Source organism: Taudactylus pleione, unplaced genomic scaffold, assembly GCF_031769625.1.
Source record: "Taudactylus pleione unplaced genomic scaffold, aTauple2 ptg000109l, whole genome shotgun sequence".
NCBI classification, from domain to species: Eukaryota; Metazoa; Chordata; class Amphibia; order Anura; family Myobatrachidae; genus Taudactylus; species Taudactylus pleione.
The window spans coordinates 8,054,610-8,078,279 of record NW_028284511.1 but is presented as its reverse complement, the minus strand read 5'-3'; the positions used below and the strand labels follow the sequence as shown (position 1 = coordinate 8,078,279).

Here is a 23,670-nt window from a genome sequence, read left to right as displayed (position 1 = left end):
GCACTTTAAGCAGGCGAGCCATCCCTTGTTATCTACTCGTCGTTTCCCTTCCACCTACTATTTGAACCACAGTTCAAAACGCTGTGGAGTAGCGATATTAATTCGTAACTCTGTCCCTTTCACGCTGCTCGACCCAATACACGATGAAGAAGACCGCTTCCTCATACTAAAGGGTCAACAGTGGGAAGAACATTACACTCGCTACAATGTACGCCCCAAAATTCAGGTCAGTCTGTTTTCTTCCTCAGCTTCTTTTTGGAGCTACATACTTCCAACATGGTGGGGTCATACTAGGGGGCGACTTTAACACAATTCTTTCACACTCCCTAGACTATTCGGGGAATTCCCCTCATTTATCCAGCACCGTTAGTACCAAAACATTGAATAGACAAATGACCGAGGCTGGTCTGTTTGATTCCTGGAGAGCTCTATACCCCACAGTCAGGGATTATACCTTTTTACTCCCGCCCACATGATTCTTACTCTAGAATTGATATGCTCCTCTGCAGTGCCTCGTTGACTGACACTTGTAGACTCGACTATTTAGGCTAACCCTTGGTCTGACCATTCTGCGCTGTTGGTTCGACTAGATTGGTTGTCTCATGTTCAGGGACGCGCTTTTGGAGGCTTAGTGAGACGCTGCTGAAAATCCCAGACTTTCAAACACTAATAACCACTAAGATGAAAGAATTTTTTGAGACCAATTCTACCCCAGTTGTTTCTGCAGGGACGGTATGGGAGGCACACAAGGCAGTAATTAGAGGGGAAATTATTAGGTATGCCTCACATTGCAAAAAAACATAAATGGCAGCAATGTTGATTCTAAACAACCAAATTAATAAACTGGAAGCAGCACATAAATGTACACATTCAGTTTCAATACTGCAGCAACTTGATAAAGTCAGAGGTGAGCTAAATAACATTTTAGCTGAAAAAAACAGAAACAAATCTTCGCTGGCTCAGGCAACAATTCTACGATAAAGACGATAAGGCGGATGCTTTATTAGCTAAAAAACAGAGCTAAACGTGCAGCTCAAGCAATAGTTTCTTTGAAAGACAGCTCTGGTAATTTCACATACGACCCCAAAATTATTAACCAAACATTCAAAGAATATTATGAAGCACTATACAATATACCTCCCCCCTTAGACTATTCTACTTTAGCAGATAAATGTAGGGAGTATCTCACATCTCCTCTATCAGTTCTCACACTGCACTAAGTCTTAGTCAGGATATTTCGATAGCAGAAATCACTCAGGCTCTTAAGACCCAAAAGCCTTCAAAAAGGCACCTGGTCCAGACGGCTTCCCAATGTCTTACTACAAATCTTTTGGGACAGTTTTAATCCCTCACCTAACAAAATTATTCAATAATATTATGGATGGTTCCCTATTTTATTTGGAATCTACCAAATCCAAAATTATTGTCATCCCTAAGCCAGACAAGGACCACCATGCTCCAATTTTAGACCCATTTCCCTACTGAACACGGACGTCAAGTTGTTTGCCAAGATTTTGGCGAATAGGCTCAAAGAGCTATTGCTGGTACTAATTGATCCGGATCAAGTAGGCTTCATACCTCACCGTCAGGGCCTTGACAACACCCGTAGAACTATAGATCTTATCCACAGTATCAATAGTGCTCAGATACCCTCGGTGATTTTAGCGATCGATGCTGAGAAAGCGTTCGACCGAGTATCTTGGCCTTTTCTATTCTACACTTTAGAAACATTTGGATTTAACGGGCGATGTCTACAGGCCATCAGATCTCTCTACCAAAACCCGCTTTCATTGGTTACAACTAACGGTATTTTTTCGGACGTGTTCAGATTGGGAAATGGGACCCGACAAGGCTGTCTGCTCTCACCCTTGCTTTTTGCTCTATGTATAGAGCCATTAGCTGCGCATATCAGAGCAAATCCTAGTATCACAGGGAGTAACCATGGGGCCTCAACAATATAAAATATCATTGTTTGCCGATGATGTGCTATTCACATTATCCAATCCAAATGTATCCTTACCATTCCTGCTCCATGTTTTGCAACAATTCGGTGAGATTTCGGGATACAAGGTTAACGAATCAAAATCTGAAGCGCTTGTTTTACATATCCCACGACAACTAAGGGTTGGCTTGGAGTCTACATATAAATTTCAATGGCGTCCGGCGAAGATTCGCTATTTAGGCATATATATCACCAATCAATACACCCATTTGTATCGAGCAAATTATTCTCCTCTGATTCGGGCGTTGCAGCGGGACATATCAAATTGGAAAAAACGGTATATATATATATATATCCTGGATAGGCAAACTAATGCAGTTAAAATGAATGCACTCCCTAGATTATTGTATCTGTTCCAGACACTACCGGTACAAGTCCCTATGTATGTATTACAGTCATTGCAAACGTTGTTTGGGAATTTCATCTGGGGAGGGAAAAAAAACAAGATTGAGCCGGCTAACTTTGTCCAAACCTATGAGAAATGGTGGCCTAGGTCTCCCACTACTGCAGAATTATTACTTCGCCACCCAACTGAGCCATATAATTTCCTGGCACTCTTACCCAGGCACAAAAAAATGGGTAGATATTGAAAATGCTTCCTCCCTAGATTTGGGTATAGCTGTTCTTCCCTGGCTGCCACGGATTCACAGACCGGACTTGGCCTACACTTACTCTTCCATACAGTTTACCCTGTCGACCTGGGACACAATTAATAGGCTCTTCTCACTCACATCATTCCCATCTCCTTTGACCCCTATCTGGAAACATCCCGTTTCCTCCAGGTTTCTCTACAAGCTGGGCGGCGCCTTGGCTCTTGTCGGGTATAACACGCTTTTCGCATCTTTCAGGAGCGTTTGCCCCCACCACATTTACTGACCTTCAGGAACGATATAACATCTCCTCCAATCTTCACTACCCTTATCTTCAGATCACTCATTTTATACAGACTCAATGTCAGTCTAAGAATCCCCGCCAACTCACTAAATTTGAATGCCAATGCCTATATTTTTTAATGCCGATTTTGGCCCCTGAACAACCCCTCAAGGAAAACTTCGAAGTAGCATGGGAACGCGATCTTGGTTTACAAATGGATGACGAGGGATGGGCCCGCATACGAATGCAATTTCTAAGGCCTCTATTAGTGTTAGCATTAGAGAAACAGCCTTCAAAGTCTACACCCGCTGGTACTTAACACCCGACAAACTACATAACCTGTACCCACACACTCCTCTAATTGTTGTTGGCGTAACTGCAGTATGAAAGGTTCTTTTCTCCAGATTTGGTGGGATTGCCCCGTGATTCAACATTTTTGGTCTTTGGCGTTAACCTTAATGTCAGAAATAATCTCCTCCGATGTACCCTTGGATCCGCTAATACTGTTGTTTCAAGTAGCCCTGCACTTGGCATCGAAGTCTGAGGATAAATTGATTGGGCACATTTGCAATGCCTCCAAACTTTTAATAGCCAAACAGTGGCAATCTCCTTACTCTCCTACCAAAACAGCTCTTATTAACAGGCTATGGTATATTTCTTCAATTGAATATATTAGCTCCCTGCTACACAATACAGTATCCACATACCAGCAGGTTTGGAGCTCTTGGTTTACCTACCAGAACTCCTCAATGCCAGGAGCACCTCACTGATAATTTTATCACAGATGGCAATAGTACCTTATTATATATAATTTTTTTTTCTTCTGCTTTTGGTGGTTTTTCTTTTGATTTTACCCCTTCTACCCCTATTTTCCCTTTCTCCTCTTTTATAAATGTAATTAATATTTGATTCTGAGAGATATGATATATACACATATACATACATACATACACAGTACCAGTCAAAAGTTTGGACACACCTTCTCATTCAATGGTTATTGTTTATTTAAATTATTTTCAACATATTAGATTAATACTGAAGACATTAATACTGTGAAAGAGCACATATGGAATTATGTTGTAAACAAATAAGTGTTAAATCAAAATATGTTTTATATTTTAGATTCCTCAAAGTATCCCCCTTTTGCTTGGATGACAGCTTTGCACACTCTTGGCATTCTCTCAATCAGCTTCATGAGGTAGTCTCCTGGAATGGTTTTCCAACAGTCTTGAAGAAGTTCCCAGAGGTGCTGAGCACTTATTGGCTGCTTTTCCTTCACTCTGCGGTCCAACTCATCCCAAACCAGCTCAATTGGGTTTAGGTCAGGTGATTGTGGAGGGCAGGTCATCTGACGCAGCACTCCATCACTTTCCTTCTTGGTCAAGTAACCCTTTCATAGCCTGGAGGTGTGTTTGGGGTCATTGTCTTGTTGAAAAACAAATGATGGTCCCAGTAAGCGCAGACCAGATGGGATGGCATGGCACTGCAGGATGCTGTGGTAGCCATGCTGGTTATGTGTGCCTTGAATTTTGAATAAATCACCAACCGTGTCACCAGCAAAGCACCCCCACACCATCACACCTCCTCCTCCATGCTTCACAGTGGGAACCACACATGCAGAAACCATCCATTCACCTTCTCTGCGTCTCACAAAGACATGGCGGTTGGAACCAAAAATCTCAAATTTGGACTCATCAGACCAAAGTACAGATTTCCACTGGTCTAATATCCATTCCTTGTGTTTCTTGGCCCAAACAATTCTCTTATTGTTGTTGTAGTGGCTTCTTCACAGAAATACGACCATGAAGGCCTGATTCACGCAGTCTCCTCTGAACAGTTGATGTTGAGATTTATCTGCTACTTGAACTCTGTGAAGACTTTATGTGGTCTCTAATCTGAGGTGCTGTTGAGTAGCAGTTTCTGAGGCTGGTAACTCTAATGAACTGCAGCAGAGGTAACTCTTGGTCTTCCTTTCCTGGGGCGGTCCTCATGAGAGTCAGTTTCATCATAGCGTTTCATAGTTTTTGCAACTGAACTTGAGGATACATTCAAAGTTCTTGAAATTTTCTGTGTCGACTGACCTTCATGTCTTAAGGTAATGATGGACTGTCGTTTCTCTTTACTGAGTTGAGTGGTTGGTGCCATAATATGGATTACAACAGTAGTCAAATAGTGGTGTCCACTGTGTACTAACCCTACCTCTGCACAACACAACTGATGGTCTCAAACACATTGAGGAGGCAAGTAATTCCACAAAGAGACTCCCTCATGGAGCCGATTGAGATAATGTCAAGAGTGTGCAAAGCTGTCATCAAAGCAAAAGGGGGCTACTTTGAGGAATCTAAAATATAAAACATATTTTGATTTGTTTAACACTTTTTAGTTTACAACATAATTCCATATGTGTTCTCTCATAGTTTTGATGTCTTCAGTATTAATCTACTATGTTGAAAATAATTTACATAAACAAAAACCATTGAATGAGAAGGTGTGTCCAAACTTTTGACTGGTACCGTGTATATATATATATATATATATATATATATATATATATATATATATATATATAGTAATTTTTTAAGTTTTGTAAAAAAATTACACTAGTCATATTGTGGCTGAAAAGAATGTTACTTCTGTTTTTGTATCATATTGTATATTTTTGTTCTATATATTCTGATATCTATTTTTAACTATTTGTGACATATTTGTGTAGTGTATTCAAAATAAAAGATTAAAAAAAAAAAAAAAGATAATAGCTGGGATCTGATTGGTTGCTATGGGCAACAGTGTGCCTTGAGGACTGAGGTTGGGAAACACTGCTCTATATTTTAATTATTTATTGCAAGGTATATGCATCCACAGGTCTAGCTTTATATTCATTAGGACACACCGAACATGGTTCCAATATTGTCTTTGTCAGATTTGATGTCAGCAGAATAGGCAACATGGCATTTCTCAGTAAAATTAATACACAAACCTTCAGGGAAAGTAGTCACACTTACCACAGAGGAGCTAGGAGCTTGAGCTACTCCTGAGAGATGCAGCGTGAAGTCCATTTTGTTGTCCTCTCTAGTGATTTTCTTTACGGTTCTGTTATCTAAGCACCTGTAATTGGATTAAGGAAGCATAGTGTAAATCATATACAGGGTGAGGTAAACAAAGTTGTACAGATTCAAATGTATAACAACAGTTTCAATGTCGGCATTGGAAATAGTAACACATGCCTGGGATAGGGCCCTGTTCATGTATCTAGACACAGTGAAGATGGTGTTAGTGCAGAGGTTCCCAAATGCGGTCCTCAAGGCACCCAACAGTTCAGGTTTTAGAGATATCCATGGTTGAGCACAGGTGGTTAAATCAAATTGAGGTACTAATTAAGTCACCTGTGGCCAAGCATGGATATCCTTAAAACCTGTTAGAGTGCCTTGAGGACAGAGTTTGGGAACCTCCGTGTTACTGCCTGATTTCCGTGGAAGTACTGGCTGGGTATAACCAGATTCAAAAGGATGTAACTCACAAATGTCTTCATGACAGTCGTGAGTTAATTCATTAATTCAGTGGTTCGCAAACTCGGTCCTCAGGACCCCAAACAATTCATGTAGGTGGCGTTACCCATCGGGTCGATGCAGTCCGGTGCTTAGAGCATTTGGGAAATGCAGTAAGACCTCAGAAAACAGCATTTTGGGGGGCTTTACTGTATTTTTGCCTTTAGTACATCCCTGCCTTAGGATGCTGCCTTTTCAGCAAGTCAGTTAGTTAAGTTACTGCCCAGCTAGAGCTTCCCCCAGTCACCAGTAAGTACCATTATCGTGAAGTGGAAATGTCTAGGAGCTACAACAGCTTAACCTTGAAGCAGTAGGCCACACAAGCTCACAGAATGGGATAGCCGAACGCTGAAGCACATGGGAATAGCCTGCCCTGGGTAGCAGCACAAGAACTGCTAGAGCTTCATGGAATGAGTTTCCATGGCTAAACAGATGCACCCAAGCCTCAGATTACCAGATGTAATGCCAGATGTCTGCTGGACTGGTGTAAAGCACACATCCATTGGACTCTGGAGCAGTGGGAACATGCTTTCTTGATTCAACAGGAAAAAAAAAGCGAGGTCCATCAAATAATGGTTTGCTGAGATCAGATATATCTGAAATACTCAAATCACAATGTTTGGTACCAAGGAATAAGTAATTATGTAACGGAATATGGAGAAGAAATCTACTGTAATTTGTGTTAGTTTAAGCAGACTGTCTATTTTTGTGATTTCGATGAAGATCAGATCATGTTTTACGGCCAGTTTGTGCAGAAATCAATGTAATTCTAAACTTTCACATACTTGCTACGTTATATATATGTATGCAGGGGCCTAGCAAGGGCGGAGCTCATGCTCCAGGCGTCTGCCCTAGCCGAGGGCGCCATCTGTGTTGCATTTATTATTATTCCTACCCCTCCCCCCCCGTCAACCACTACTGGCCACCATCGGCAGTTTCCCCTGCCTGGCTCCTTCCCTCCACTCTTCTTCTCCATCCCGCCTCCATCCCTTCTGCTCTGTCCTGCCTCCATCTCTCCTCCCTTCTTCTGTATCCCAACTCCCCTGCCAGGTCTCTGATGCCGGGATCACCGTAGCGCGAATCTAAGGCAGTGGCTGGACTGTGACTGGAGAGGAGACTCTCTGTGGCAGGATGGGGGTTGGGAATGGACTGGTGTGAATATGTCCAGTAAAGCAGTGGTGCCTGTCCAGTAGGCACACCACAGTGGAGGGACGGGTAGGCTGAAGCACATACATGGGGGATGGGGTGTACAGTGTAGGGTGGGTGTGTCCACTAGTAGGGGGTGGTGTAATTGTGCCTAGTAGGAGTGGAAATTAGATGTACCACATGGGGAGTGGGGTGGGGGGTGCCCAGTCAGAGGGGGATTTCAAATCTGAAAACCAGAGCATGCATCATAGTTACTTAAATTGTATCCTGCCTGTGCACTTCGAAACACTACTTTTAATGGTCACATACTTTAGGGTGGGAAGGCGCAGTGGAAGGGGGGGGGCAAAATAAGTGCTTGCTCCGGGGTTCCGAGGCTTCACGCTACACCTCTTTATATAAGTGGGCTAATTTGGGTCTTCTACAGGCTGATTAATAATAGGTTAGGCTGCGTGATGGGTGTGACAACCTCCTCTTAGCGGTATATTTAATAAGGATCAACTTTAATCGATTTCTAATCAATCTACAATCAATTAACATCGATGTTGTGTTTCTGGGTCTAAATCACACATTTACTAACAGACAAGTACTGATTTGGTTATTTAAGTGTTAGTAAATGTGTGATTTAGCCCCAGAAACACATCAGTGTTGATTGATTTGTATTGATTTGAGATTGATTAAAATTTCAAATCGAGACTTCCGGTGGGCGGGGCATCCAGCATGGCCGCTTTTTAGCTGAGCTCCTTACACCAGGCAAAGAATCGCAGGCCATCCTGTCGAACTTTAAAACTTAAAGAATATTTGGGTCCTCTATAGCATTCCCTACTGCTTGGGGAATCAGCTGATACCCATATCGCCTAGGAGCACTCATTATTACCCCGGAGTCCGGCCATTTTGGTGGCCTGCATGACCGCCTACGGACTGTTTGACGCGAAAACGCTTACCGCTGGCTTCCCCTAGGAGATATCCTGCACCTGAGCCCCAGTCCGCAACAATCACTGACCTGACTAATGTCAGCTTGACCGGGCGGTGCTGCCTTGGATCTCTGCGGGGGCCCTACAGGTCTGACGCCGGCGGATCCTCGTGGAGCGCGGCGTTCCGGAATCTCCTGCTGTGCCCTGTCGGCTGAACGGATCCTCCGCTCACGCCCCTGTGAAATAACCCTGGCTGTGGCCATCCGTTCATCGCGCTACTTACTGGGCGCGGCTGTCGGGAGGCTGACGCGCGCCGCCGCGTGAGACTGGGCGCACTGTGCGGACTGTCGACTTGGAAGTGGAGCTCTGCCAGAAGGGTGAGGCAATCATCTTTAATCACCTGCTCCTGATCTGTGCGGCTCTGGAGGAGTCCTATGGTTCCGCTGAGTAACTTTTACAGTTTCCTTTGGGATCTTTTTGTGACCTGGTGACGTGGCTGCTTACCTGGGGTGATGTGTGTTGCCTTGAATGCCCTATCGTCCTGCAATTGACCCAGTGGGTAACCACTGCACAGATACTTCCCACTGACTCCAGTTGAGGCGGTTGGTGAACACTCCAACAGACACCCCTTTTGCCTGACTTACCTTATCTGCATAATAGTGTTAACTTGGGAACTATGACCTGGTTGCTATTCGGAAGGTAATTGGAGCTGGTGGCCGGAAGCTTCACCTTGTCGGTTGGTACCCTACAGATCCCTGTCAATCCTATCCCCACACCGCGGTTCCTGCGGTTTCTGGGTGCTGAGGAGGCTCCGCTGACTCTGTCCTTGACCTGCTGTTGACTGGACTTTCTATCTTTGCTATCCCCGTAGCAGGTGGGAGACGGGGAGATCAGCTTGCTGCTTTTGGGTAATACTCAGGCTGATCTTGGACTTTGCTGTGCCCGTGTTAAAAGTTTGATAAGTAACATTGCTAATTATATATACTTGCTGTTTTTCCTTTCTTTTTCTTTTTGCAAGTTTATAATATATTGTCTTTTATATGTACTGTATCTGATCTAACATTAATTCACCGCTGCCACCTAGTGGTCAAAGTGACAAACAACAGTATCTAATTCTAGCCTCTATGATAATAGTAATTTCATAAATTATCTATATAGTATTATTGCCACATACTGGCAGTAAAGGAAGCAAATTTTGTCAGTATCACTTTATAAGTACACGGTATATCATGGAACCTTTTTAGGGCTCCAACATATAGAGGAATGCAATCCAATTATTCTTGTTCAGAATATAAGACATGGGCATCTGACAAAGTGATGCATATTTTTGAATCTTCATAATATGTTTACAATATAGGGGTGATTCGTGCACATCTACTCCTGTATCTTGCTATATCTCTTGCTAATTTGGTGTCTTGTTGAGGAATTTGGAATTCTTCAGACCTTATTAACTGCTAAAGATCTACTTTGAGTAGAATTTTCTAGGGATCTCTTGTTAGGTTATGGACAGATACGTCCGTAAGTCTACTCCCGCTACATCCTCACAAGGGTCAACGAGTAAAATGGGCAAAGTATCTAAAACTCCAGCAAAGGTTATTCCTCCTTCACCAACACGTAGTGACACTGCTGATATGGAACCTGAGGAAGCTACAAATTTTAGTCATAATTCTCAGAGTCCCTCGTCAGTTGCTGAAACTGCTCAGGAAATTTCTAAAATACTAATGCCCCTAATAGATAAAAAATTGGATTCCCTCCAGTCATCATTTGACGCTGCTCTTGCTAAAATAGATTCAAATGCCTCCAGACTCACTACTTTAGAGCAGCGAGTTAGCGATGTGGAGGATCGCTCCCATGATATGCAACAAACTGTAGGCACGCAATCAGATAGCATACAATCGCTTTTAGTCAAAATTGATGATATGGAAAATCGACTTCGAAGAAGTAATTTGAGGTTTATTGGGGTACCTGAGCAAATAACTGGCCAAGCTCTGGTTCAACTGGTAACCCACAAAATTCCTGCAGCCCTAAATTTGTCAGAGGATTCCATCTTGCCCCACGTGGAGAGAATCCATAGAATAGGCCCAGAAAGACCAGCGCCTAATTCACGGTCTAGACCGGTGATTGCTAAGTATCTAGACTATCGAATGAAGGAAAGGATACTTGCTGAGTATAGAAAGACACCCACACTAATGATAGATGGTTTTAAGGTGCTCGTATTCCAGGATTTTTCGGCAGCGGTTACACAGAAAAGACGGGAGTTTTCAGATGTGTGCAAATTATTGCATGAGCGCAACACTAGATTTGCTTTACTGTACCCTGCCAAGCTGAGAGTGGAGGATGGGGGTCAAACATTGTATTTTTCAGACCCTAAGATTGCTAAGCGTCATTTTGGTGTGGGTATAGACAGGGAGCGCTCACCACAACGTTCACCAAATAGATAATTGGATATCTGATATAGTAGCATTTTAGGGTATGACTCTAATTTCTAAAGTAACCACGTTCATTCCTAGGAACAGATTGCTTATTTACATTGGATGTTATTTTGTTAACGAGTATCTAATATTGAATGACATCATGTCTGATTGACATAAAGGAGCATTCCTCATTTCAGTGAAGATTTTCTAGTATACTGCTTCACGTTTTGTTTGCTACTTTATAGGTGATATTGAGTAGTTCAGGTGTGAATCACAGGTTGTAAGTGATGAACACCACATTGAAATGTTGGAGAGAAAATAAAAGAAAAGGGTGTAGGGGACATTGCACAAAAAGGTATAATGCATCTATTTTTTTCTGGTTTGTTTTTCTTTCTTATTCTTTTCATTTATATTTTTTATTTTTTTGTTGGCTCTCTCTCGTTTTCTCTCTCCCTCCCTGGGGGACTCTGGAGCCGGAGGACTCGCATTCTTCAAAAAAGGTGGTCTCCGCTTGCTGGGACGGAGTGCCACGTTTTAATTTAATTTTGTTCTTAGATTATTTTGTCCCACGACAAGGTATTGGATAAGACATGTCTAACGATATGACTGCTGGTAACACTGGGTCATCGGTTGGTAAGTTGAAATTTTTATCCTGGAATATTGGGGGTTTGAACTCTACTATTAAACGCAAAAGAGTAGTAACTCATTTAAAAAAATTTAAATCTAATGTTATATTCCTGCAGGAAACGCATTGGGCAGAGGGAGATATTTCTACTTTGAGGGCCCCATGGATAGGGGAATGTATTAAGGCTAGCTGTAGCAGAAAGATCAGGGGGGTGGCCATAATATTTCAAAGGAATATGCAATATTCTATTATAAATACCATAACTGATCCTAATGGTAGATTTTTGATTATTGATGTAGAGATTCAGGGTGCCTGTTATACTCTGGTAAACTTGTATGCGCCAAATGTTTCACCTCAAGAATTTATAGGCAGGGTGATGGACATCCTAGCACAACGTACTAACTATGCATTGATAGTGGCGGGAGATTTTAATTCGGTAGAGAATCCCTCATTGGACAGACAACCGACTCCCCGTTCATCTAATATGACAATCTGGAGACAATTCCAATCTTTCAAAGCAAACCATCAAATTACGGATGTTTGGAGGCTGTTGAACCCTACAGATAAATCATACACTTTTTATTCGGCTGTCCATAAATCTTGGTCGAGAATTGACTTATTTCTGGTCTCAGATAGCCTGGTATCTAGAATACAGGATTCCAGATTACATTCAATTCTAATATCTGACCATGCGCCCATCACAATTTCTTTGAGTCTAACGCAGTCACCGAGGGGCTTGAAACATTGGAGGTTTCCGTCTTACTTGTACAAGTCCACTAAATTTAAAGACCACCTATTAACACAGTGGATGAATTATCAAGACGATAATATAGAGGCATGGGATACGCCAGTAATTTTTTGGGGTGCATCGAAGGCTGTAATGCGGGGACAGATCATGGCTTTTGTCTCTTCCCAAAGAAAGGCAGAGGCTGCTGTTTATAAATCAATGTCAGAGGCCTTAACTTTAGCGTTACAAAATTATATAGCAGACCCTACTGAAGTTTCTCGGGAAACGTATGTTCAGTCGAAACAACTCTTAGAATCGCATCTTTTATCCCAAGCTAAAAAGGATGTATTGTTTACTAAGCATAAATTTTACAGATGGGGGAATAAAGCTGGAAAGTTGCTTGCCAACATGTCTAAGCCCTGGCGTAAAAGAACGTATATCACAGCCATTAAAGATCCACATACTAATGCTTTACTCACTACGAATAAAGAGATTATGAGTAAGTTTGAGGAGTATTATAAGGACTTGTATAGAGATCTTCCTTTTGATCAATCTCGATATGATGCTTTGATCCCTGATGACTTGTTGCCTTTATTAACTATAGAACAACAGGAGGCACTCTCTGGAAAAATAACACTAGATGAAGTGCTGTCGGTTATATCACAGTTACAACTTGGGAAATCACCAGGCCCAGACGGTTTCTCAAACGAGTATTATAAAATATTGCGGCATCAGATGGCTCCGATTTTAGTGGATTTGTTTAATGATATAATAGACAACAACTCTCCATTTCCATATTTTACGAATACTACCACAATATTGATCCCTAAACCTCAAAAGGATGCCCAAAAATTGGAATCATACCGGCCTATCAGTTTGTTAAATACAGACGTAAAGTTATTAGCTAAAATTATGGCAAGTCGCTTACAAACTATTTTGCCAGAATTACTAACTCCCCATCAATTGGGTTTTGTAAAAGGGCGTCACTCAGTTCGAGGAGTTAGAGCGGCCATTGCCGCAGTGGCAGTGTCAGCCGGGGTATCTTCAATTTCTACTAACACTTTATTAAGTTTAGATACGACAAGGGCTTTTGACACAGTGTTATGGCCCCATCTATTTAACATATTACAAGTGCGTGGGTTCAACCCTTCATTTATCGGATTGATCAAATATCTTTATTTTTCCCCAGTGACGTCCCTAACGATAAATGGTTGTACTAGTGCACCTATAGAGATGTTTAGAGGAACAAAACAGGGGTGTCCCCTTTCACCCCTCTTATTTGATCTAGCTATAGATCCGTTGATTAGAATACTGGAAAAGGACAATCTTTTTAAAGGGATAAAAATTGGATCTAAAACAATAAAATTAACAGCGTTTGCGGATGATATTATGCTTTACATTGCCAATCCTCATGACTGTCTAATTCATATATTGGGGCTTTTGAAAAGTTTTGAAGAAATATCAGGGTTTGCAGTGAACATCAGTAAGTCAGAGGCACTTTATTTGGGCTCGCGCAATTCATTGCCACGTCTGCCTAGCGATGTTTCACTCAATTGGGCCAGGGACAGGATTGCATATTTAGGTATTGTAATTCCTAGCAATTTGGCAAACTTGTATCCTTTTAATTATAGGCCCATTATAAAAAAAATTTCGGACGAGTTGGAAGGCTGGAGGAATATCACTCTGTCATATATGGGACGCGCGAGCTTAGTCAAAATGATTTCATTTCCAAGGTTAATGTACACGCTTCAAATTTTACCTTTGTTCATTACAGTTAAAGATCTGCGACTTTTAAATAAGTTATTTAGATCCTTTATATGGAATGGTAAACGGCCCAAGATTAGTTTGATAAAATTGCAACAAACCAAATTGAATGGGGGAATAAGCTTTCCAGACATCAGATTATACAACAAGGCAGCTATGGTCCGCTATTTGTCGGATTGGATAAATGGAACAGAAAATTACGCTAATACTTCACTTGAACGAGAGTTTTTAGACCAGGGCGATTTGATTACGTTTCTTCATTCCCATGATCAGGAATCACCCACCACAATTAAAACTAATCCATTATTGTGGAATACAAAACGAGTATGGCATTTAATAAGACATGAGGCGGGCCTTAACTCACACAAGTCATTATTTCTTCCTCTTGTAAGAAATCCGCATTTCCAATCTGGACAGGCGACATATCCGTTCACAATATGGCGAGTGGGTGGCATTCAGAGAATAGGTTGTTTAGTAGATAAAGAAACATGTCGGGCTTTGTCTTTTAGCGAAGCAGCAGAAAAGTATGATACTCTGTTGGGGTTCCCCAAGGCCTTCCTGCAGGCAAAACACTATATCAATTTAGTAATCCAGGAGTTTGCGGCGAAAGATTGGGATAATCCAGTAGATGACCTTCTTTCCAAACCCCCAATGCTTAAGAAAGCTATTTCTAATTATTACCAATATTTTAAAGTATCTTTGGATCACATGTCCAATGCTAGGGGTCTTTCGAAGTGGGTTCATAAATTTCCCTTGTATACAGTTGACGAGCTATTGACTGCCCTTAATTATTCTTGTAAATCTTTAACATCAACAATATATGTAGAGATGTTTCTAAACATCTTTCATGGAGCATATTTGTCTCCGCATAGGAGTTTTTTAATGGGACGTTCGGTTTCTCATTCCTGTTATAGGTGCGGAGAAGATAATGCAGACTTATACCATTGCTTTTGGTCGTGCCCAATAGTCAGAGGATTTTGGTTACGGATTAAACGATATGCGGAGTCAGCTTTACTCAATTATATCCCTTTCATTCCAGAGTGGGCTATTTTTGGCATTATACCTACAGATATGAGAACTAGCAAAGGAAGCAGAAGATTGTTATTGGCAATAAGCGCGGCTGCTCGTAAAACAATACTGCAGGAATGGATTTCGACCTCCTCCCCATCTTTTGCGTTATTTAAGGCAAAGTTATATAATATATTTCGAATGGATTGGGTAGAGGTAGTCTTAGAGAAAGATAAGAAAGTAGAGAAATTTTTTGATATGTGGGAATCATATATATCCACATTATCCCTAGACATGCGGCGCCAAATATATTATAGTGTGAAGGATACATCTTGGTTTCTACTCCAGACTATTGGAAATAATCCACCGATAGACATCAACTCTACCACGACCTAATGTGTCTACATCGGATGCAGATGATTGTGATTCCTTTGGGGGCGGGGGGGGAGGATTGGGAGAGAGCCCTTTTTGTTTTTGTTCTTGTATTATTTATATTTGTTTTTGGTTGTATTTGTCAGATGTTGGAAGTTTCAAACATTATCTGATATACAATATGATCTGATAATTAGGATATATACAGTGTTTATATCGAGGAGCACTACTATCATAAGCTACGTATATATATATATGGTTTTTTGATTTGTTACTTTATAATGTCCGTAACAACTATGATCTATATGTCTAATGTACTCTATGTATATTTGTATTTTCTGTGATTGTTATTTTGATGTATTTGATTGTGCTTACGTGCAGTGTCTCAATAAAAGAAATTGTTATAAAAAAAAAAAATTTCAAATCGATCTTTAGTAAATATAGGGCCTGATTCAGAGATTTACGTAAAGCCGATATTTTTGCAGATTGAACGCCGTCTCATGGGCGTGCATAAAGCAGCCTTTGCGATTGCCTTCGCAGCATGAGCGCTCTTTGCGTGTCAGAAGAGCTGCAGCGTTTGTGGCTGGTCAGATGACTTACATGCTGCATGGCTGCCCGATCTTCATCGATGGTATCGCTGTTTGCGCTGTTGCATGTCGTCTGATGGATATGAGAAGGCAGCAGTGGGCGTCCCTATGCTCGGCTAAGCTTTAGAAGGCATAAGCATATTTTAGCAACTGCGATCCGTAACAGATTAGCATACATCTCTGAATCAGGCCCATACCTCACTAGCTGAGCAGGAGAAGCTTATGCAGAGTGATTCATTCATACTTGCCTACTCTCAACGAACCTGCCGGAGGCTCCTGATTTTTTGGGTAGCGCCCTGGAAGAGTAGGCACTTCTCCCGCATCCCGGAATGGTGAGAATGTCACCTGCAGTCCAAGGTCTGCAAGTCTTTGATAATTGCGTAATTTGGCCCCACCTCCTATTCAAATATGTGCTATTCATGAGATTTCCTTGTGAGTGCCTAATGACATGAATATTCCGTCTCCGTCCCCATCACTGCCCCCTCCAATGTCCTACAAAAGTAGGTAAGTATGGATTAATTATTGTAAATGTGTGGGCTGGATATTAGGTTCCACACAAGTAGAGCCAGAAAGGCTAGGATTTATTTAACCACTAACAAAAAGAGTTGAGAGCAAATCTAAATGTAAAAACATAAAGATTATATATAGAAGTATTATACCAATGGACCAAATAGCTACATCCAGTGACGTCACTAGGGTTAGTGACACCTAGAGGGGAATTAAAATTAGAGGCGAAGTTTTCGCCTGTGACTTTTCGCTTCATTCGCCTGTTTCATAGGCGAATTTATTCCATGCTCGTCCCCGCTTTTCGCCTAATTCAATTGCAAAACAGGCGAAAACGTAAATAAGCGAATGCGGAACAGGCGAAAAGTACTGAAAGAATTGTGGAAATCAGTCTGTACCCAATAAAAAGATGCTCTAACATAGGGAATCAATATAGATGTGTACTAATAGCCCTAATAAAACTATTTTGGGTACTCAAGTTGTGTAAATTGCTTGCTATTAGCATCTAGGTAAAAAAGTGGTGTAGAATAGCATTAAGCAGTATTTTTTGGTGAAAATAAGTAGTCCTGTCAAATTTGGGGTACTTGCAAATGGGTGATAGCATGTTTTTATGTCTCTAAAGTGAACTTTTAAAATATGTGAAAAATCCACCTGCTGCATGCACTTGCAATCCCAAAAACACCTGACCCATACTTGGGGATCCCCAAGAAGTCTATTTCGCTACTTTTTATGTTTATCCCCCCACTTTTAAAATTTTCACCCCAAAAATTACATGTCTTTTTTGGGGTGTTCTAAGGTTTTTGTTTCTGTGGCATGTCCCCATTTTCATCATTCAGGGGGGGGATCCAGCACTCCCAGAGATGCTGGGGTGCCCCCCAGAGACTTTCCGCACACTACCGGTTCCTCCGCAGTAACCGTGAGCTGGGCGCTGCACTGTGACATTATCGTACAATGCCCGCTCCCGGTTTCTGCCCTTTTGGTGTCACCATCTGATGCAGTCTGTCTGCACACCCTAGTTATGCCACTGGCTGCAACAAAAGCCGGAGAGGGCAAATCTCCGCTGAAAACACAACCAAAGCAGCAAAGTGTATGGAGTGCAATTTATAGTCACAAAAATCACTGATGTATCCACTCATATAGAACACAATTTTACTTAATAAAATCAATAATCGTGATATTCACATATGTACATACATATAACAATAGAAAATCATACATAATGCGTATAGACTATAGATCATATTTAGAAGTATGTATATTTGATATGCACAATTATAAATTAAAACACCATAGGCGTATACACTGGGACTCATCACAAAGGTTGTAGTAACACTGTAGAAACACATTGAGAATAACTGTACCTACAAAAGATCCATTATCAGCGAACATTCTATGGGGCATATTCAATTGGGTGCGTGAATTGCAAAAAACCCGCACATGCGAGGTTTTTCCTGCAGGTGCGGGTTTTTTGCAATTCAGTTAGTTGCGGGGGGGGGGGGGGGGGTTCCTGAGTCGGGAGCTTTTTTTCACGCACCTCCAGAGCAAGCGTGATTGTTCCTAAAATCTTTATATTTAGGAAAAATCAGCAGGACTTGCTCTGGCACCCCGGCGGCACCCCTCTTAGGACTAATTAAGCAATTGGAAGTTTCCAATGAGCTTAATTAGTCCATAATTACTTACCTTCTGTAGCGCTGTCTTCTTCATCCAACGTCGGGAGCCGGCTCTTCTGCAGCAGGGGGAGTATGTCAGTGTGTGTGGTGTTTGTAAGTGTGTATGTTACGGGAGTGAAGAATTTTTTTTACCCGCAGTATTCCTAAATTGGGCGCGAGAATTTTTCTCGCTAAACCTCACGCCCAATTGAATATGTCCCTATGTATGTATGTATGTATGTATGTATGACTGCGTGAGTTCTTATAGGATTAAGAGATACTCCCTGTATATGTGTCTCCCCCTATATGTGATCCTCCCTGTATGTGTATCTTTCTATATGTGATCCACCCCATATATACAGGTTTGTCTATTTGTAAATATGGAAAGGGGGGGTGGGGCATTCTTGTCTACCCTCTCGATTCGGCCGGGAGCCTCCCAAAAATCGGGTGCCACTCCCGTCCCCTGGAAAGGCAGGCAAGAAACCCAATCAGGCCCCCCTCACGGTAACAATAGAAACCCCCGCAGCAGGGGGGGCTGTGATGCGATTCACGTTGAATTGCGCCATTTTTGCCCCGCCCCTGCTTCACAATGCCAGTAATCTCTGCATTGTGTAGCAGGCGTGGGGCCAAGATGACGTGATCGCATGGCCACACCCCGCTCCACCCACAAATGCTGGGAAGCTGTCCGGCCCCACCCCCTTGTGCCAGCCACGCCCCCCTGCTATGTTGATCTGGCTGCTCCCTCCCGGAAGGGGCAGGCAACCCTGGGGTGGGGTTGTAAAATGGCATCTTGCCTAGGGCCCCATTGGATCGCCAGTTATCACAGAAAAAAGGGATTTTCCCTCCATCACACTGCAGCAAAATCAACTAAAATACTTGAATCCTACATGTTAATAGAAATTCAGGGGGTATTAGTTGCATTCATTTGCAAATATACAATTAAGCACCGGGCCAACATCAAGGCTCCTGTATACCGGCATCCCTAACATTAAGGGGTTCACGTCCGAGGCGCAGGACACCCCAAAAGAATCCCCAGGGCATCACACGTAAAAAGGGAAAAAAGGTGATAGTGAAGTGTAAAGTATAGATGTGTAAAGATAGTCAATAAGTGTTAATATAATGAGAAAGAATTAAAATTACATAAATAATGAACAAACAAATAGAAAGGTGATGAAAAAGTATCTATGTGAATTAAGCGGTGATGCCCTGAAAAAAGCCCAGCCAGAGGCACTCTGGGGGCCCCACGCCCAAATGCTCACCCCAACATAATTATTGCTACCTAATAGTAGCACCCACTGTGGGTCATATAATTACAAATTAATGTACTGCATAATAACAGCACATGTGTAAGCCGAGAGCTGACTCACCTAGGAGGTACCCCTGTCATTTGAATTCTCTCATTATATTAACACTTATTGATTATCTTTACACATCTATACTTTACACTTCACTATCACCTTTTTTCCCTTTTTTGTGTGATGACCTGGGGATGGTCCTTGGCTGGATTCTTTTGGGGTGCCCTGCGCCTTGGACGTGAACCCCTTAATGTTAGGGACGCCGGTATAGAGGAGCCTTGACGTTGGCCCAGAGCTTAATCCATATATTTGCAAATGTATGAAACTAATACCTCTGAAATTCTGTTATCATGTAGGATTCAAGTATTTTTGTTGATATTGCTGCAGTGTGCTGGAGGGAATATCCCTTTTTTTCTGTGGTTCAGTGTAAACCCCGCCCTTTACAAGCACCTGTGCAATGTCATTAAGTTGATGTGAGCGACCACCATACTTTTTATTTTTATCCGCAGGCATCAGCCACGGCTGGGAGAGAATGAAGGAGCACTAGGGAAAACAGCTGTATGGAGCAGATCCCAGGACTCCAGCTAAAGGCACCTCAGGACAATATTTTCCTAGATTGTAGTGCAGACGTAAGATTGCAATTTAGAATGCAGAAATGTAGAAGCATCTTAGCCTATATGCAGAAAGAGTAACTTCATGGTCATCTTAAAATGCATAAAAGCACCAATATAATAAAGAAATTAAACTATAAAAATTTAACATTTCAATTATGATTTATCTTACTAGCAGTACCTTAGATGATAAATCTAAACGTTGTAATTAAGGGAATGCTCATAAAGTGATGGTATGTAGATGTTTTGCTTACGTTGGCACGATCATTGTTTTGACTTGTAGTCCTGTAAAAGTATTAAATATTTGCTGGAAAAGGGCAGCTCAGTGCTCAAAGGCACCCAAAATAGAACCCTCTCTGTAACTAGGTATTTGAAGGCCCAGTGGCGGAACTAGAGAGTGGTGGGCCCTGGTGCAAGAATATGCTTTGGGCCCCCCTATGCAGTGCCCCCAGTAGTGGTCCCCCTTGGCAGTGCCCCATATACAGTGCCCCCCAGTAGTGGTCCCCCCCTAAGCAGTGCCCCCAGTAGTGGTCACCCCAAAGCAGTGCCCCCAGTAGTGGTCACCCCAAAGCAGTGGCCCCAGTAGTAGTCCCCCCTATGCATTGCATCCAGCAGTAGTCCCCCCATGCATTGCCCCCAGTAGTAGTGCCCCCATGCATTGCCCCCAGTAGTAGTGCCCCCATGCATTGCCCTAGTAGCAGCCCCCCCATACACTGCCCCCAGTAGCAGCCCCCCTACACAGTGCCAGTTCCCATGCCCCCTTACACACAGACAAAAAAACCCACAACTTACCTGAATGTCCACTCCTCCTGGGCCGCTCTTCTGCACTATGGGAAAGACGTCATGACGTCTCGCCCATCACCCGCTGCAGGGGGAGCTGGAAAGTGGAGCTTATGAGTGAGCTCCAGCTAGCTCCCTCTGTGGACGCAGCAGCCAATGAGTCTGTCTGACACAGCTGGCGGCTGTGTGTTAGTTACTGTGTAGTGCTGACCACTCACTGCAGTCTGCACTACACTTGTGGGGACACTAGCGGTGGGTAGAGCAGCGACTATGGACCCCTGCACAAGCCACCGGCTGCACAGCCGCTAGTTCCACCACTGTGAAGGCCCCATAGAAAAAGTTTGTAAGGTCCCCTATGTACCATGGTGAAATGTATATAACTTTGCAAGGAAAATGGGTCCCATAGCAGCTGCACCCCTTGCACCTATGGTAGTTACACCCATGCTCCTCGCAGCAGCTAACAAAAAAAAAAAAAAATTAATTGCCAACAGTGCAATAAATAATGACTGAATAAATAAATTAAGCTGTGCTCATGGGGTTCTACAGGGGTGTGTCATGTTAGGTCATGTCGCCGTGCATCGGGTCAACATGATTACGTTGACATGGTCGAAATGGTGACATGCAGTATGACTACAGTCAGGGGTGGATTGGGATGGAAAACCAGCCTGGGAAATTCATGCAAGCAGCCCTAAATGAGGCAGGATCTGTTGAGGGGGTGGGGTTTGTCAAGGGGCGTGGCAAAAAAAAAAAAAACCCATTGGCCCCATCAGGGAAAAAAAAAAAAAAAAACACATTGTCCCCCAGTACATAATATGAGACTCATACCCCTTTCAGACATACCGAGAATCCCGAAATTTGGCCTGCCAAATTCCCGGGTTGCTGCATATGTCTGAAAGGTACCTACCCGGGAACACCCTTCAATCGAACTGGGAATTTCCCAGGACTTAAGTCCCGGGAAATTACCCTGCTTATTTCTGAATGGTGCTACCCGGGAATTTACTACTCCCGGGCTGCACCAAGCAGCTTTTACATTGAGTTGGCAGCGCTGCTGCTTTGAGTTGGCAGCGCGGACGTTCAGCACTGCCGCTTTGAGTTGGACGCTCAACGCTGCTGCTCACCACCCCCTGCGCTGGTGGCTGTGTACAGAGAACCCCAGCCGGATGCAGGGGACACCCGCCGGCTGGTCTCTGTCACAGTGGGCCGCCCGCACTCCCGCTGGACCACCAGGGCAGATTTAAATAATTTATTATTAATAAAATGGTTGCAGTGATTGGTTGGCTGCATGATGATGACATCATCAGCGGCAGCCGGAGAGGGGATAGGCTAGGAAGAGCAGAGGAGAAGCAGGTAATATTAAAAATGAAAAAACCCTGCTCTTGTCTGAAAGGGGTCTACCTGGGAATTTCCAGAGTAGACGATGTAGTGTGAAAGGGGGGGGGGGGGGTCTCGACCAAATACCCGGGAATTTGCACAGGAGAAATTCCCGGGTCGGATGTCTGAAAGGGGTATCAGTGTTCCCCATGTAAGCTACACAATATGGCACACATCCCCCCCAGTACACAGTATAATAGACAATGTGTCCCAGTGCATAGTATGCCACACAGTGCCCTCCCACTACATAATCTGCCACTCGGTGCCCCTTAAGTACATAATATTCCACTCAATCCACCCTGTACACAATACCACAATATGCCACTCAGTGTTCCCACAGTACACAGTATGATACAATCTACCACACAATGCCCCGCCACTACATAATATGCCACCCAGTGCCCCCAGTAGATAATATGCCACTCCATGCTCCCCAGTACGTAATATGACATACAATATTTCCTTTTCACTTATTTCTTACTTACTGCCTTATCCTCTTCTAGCTCCTTATGTTTTATTTCTTCAGTTCCTCAGCTATTCATCTTCCTGCCGGCTCCTTACAATCCTCCTCACAGGCTGTGCAGGTTCAATCCTCTCCTTACATGCAGCATACAAACAGGGGTAGCCCGAGCCTATTTTTTTTAGTAAGCGTATATAGATTTTAGCGCCCCTTAGTGGACCTCCATTTTAGCTCACTCATTGCCCCTCCCTCCCACAGCACATGGAGCCCCTCACAACACCACATATTGCCCCCTTCATTGCCCACCTCACAGTACAGCACCCATCTCAGTACAGCATAACCCTATCCCCTTGCAGCATAGCACCCCTCACCCATCACAGTACAGCACCTCTCTCCCCGCTCAGTATAGCACCCATCAGGGGCATAACTAGGTATTTGAAGGGCCCATAGCAAAAGTTTGTAAGGGCCCCTATGTACCACCCAATGGTAAAAAATGTACATATAAAACACATGTAATTTTGACAAGGAAGATGGGCCCCACTCAGCTTTGGGTCCCATAGCAGCTACACACCTTGCACCCATGGTTAGGCCTATTGCACCCATCTTAGTACTGCACCCCTCTCCTTGCAGAATAGCACCCCTCACAGTACAGAAACCCTCTCAGTATAGCACTCCCCTCACCCAGTCACTCTACGGAGGCCTTCTGTTGTAACAATCGCCCGTTGTTCCCATAGAGTACGACGCACTCACTGGTACTTAGCATGCCACAAAGTCTTAACCTCTGGACAGTAGGGGCTTATACAAACAGCTGGAGTTCGCAAAGTAAAACTGGAGTAGTACTACAAAGGTAATATTAACCTTGTCCGCAGCCATGGACACAAGCAAGATAGAATGCAATTGCACGCTAATAAACAGGAAGTGTGAATATCAGCAATACTAAGTAATAATATCGCAGGTTAATTGCCAAAGAGCTGCGTGCACTGTGGACAATAACAATATGATTGCTTATAAGCACAACTACATAAA

The 23,670-nt window shown here is 43.0% G+C and overlaps 1 protein-coding gene across 2 annotated transcripts in view; it reads right to left on the bottom strand.

The window, feature by feature from the left end:
* LOC148525240 (uncharacterized) overlaps positions 1-23,670 on the bottom strand; it is a 77,797-nt gene that overhangs the window by 11,435 nt on the left and 42,692 nt on the right. For both annotated transcript variants that reach the window (XM_088470997.1, XM_088470996.1), the window contains exon 3: positions 5,878-5,980. In XM_088470997.1, the coding sequence (XP_088327123.1) occupies positions 5,878-5,980 (103 nt within the window). The remainder of the gene's footprint in view (positions 1-5,877; positions 5,981-23,670) is intronic.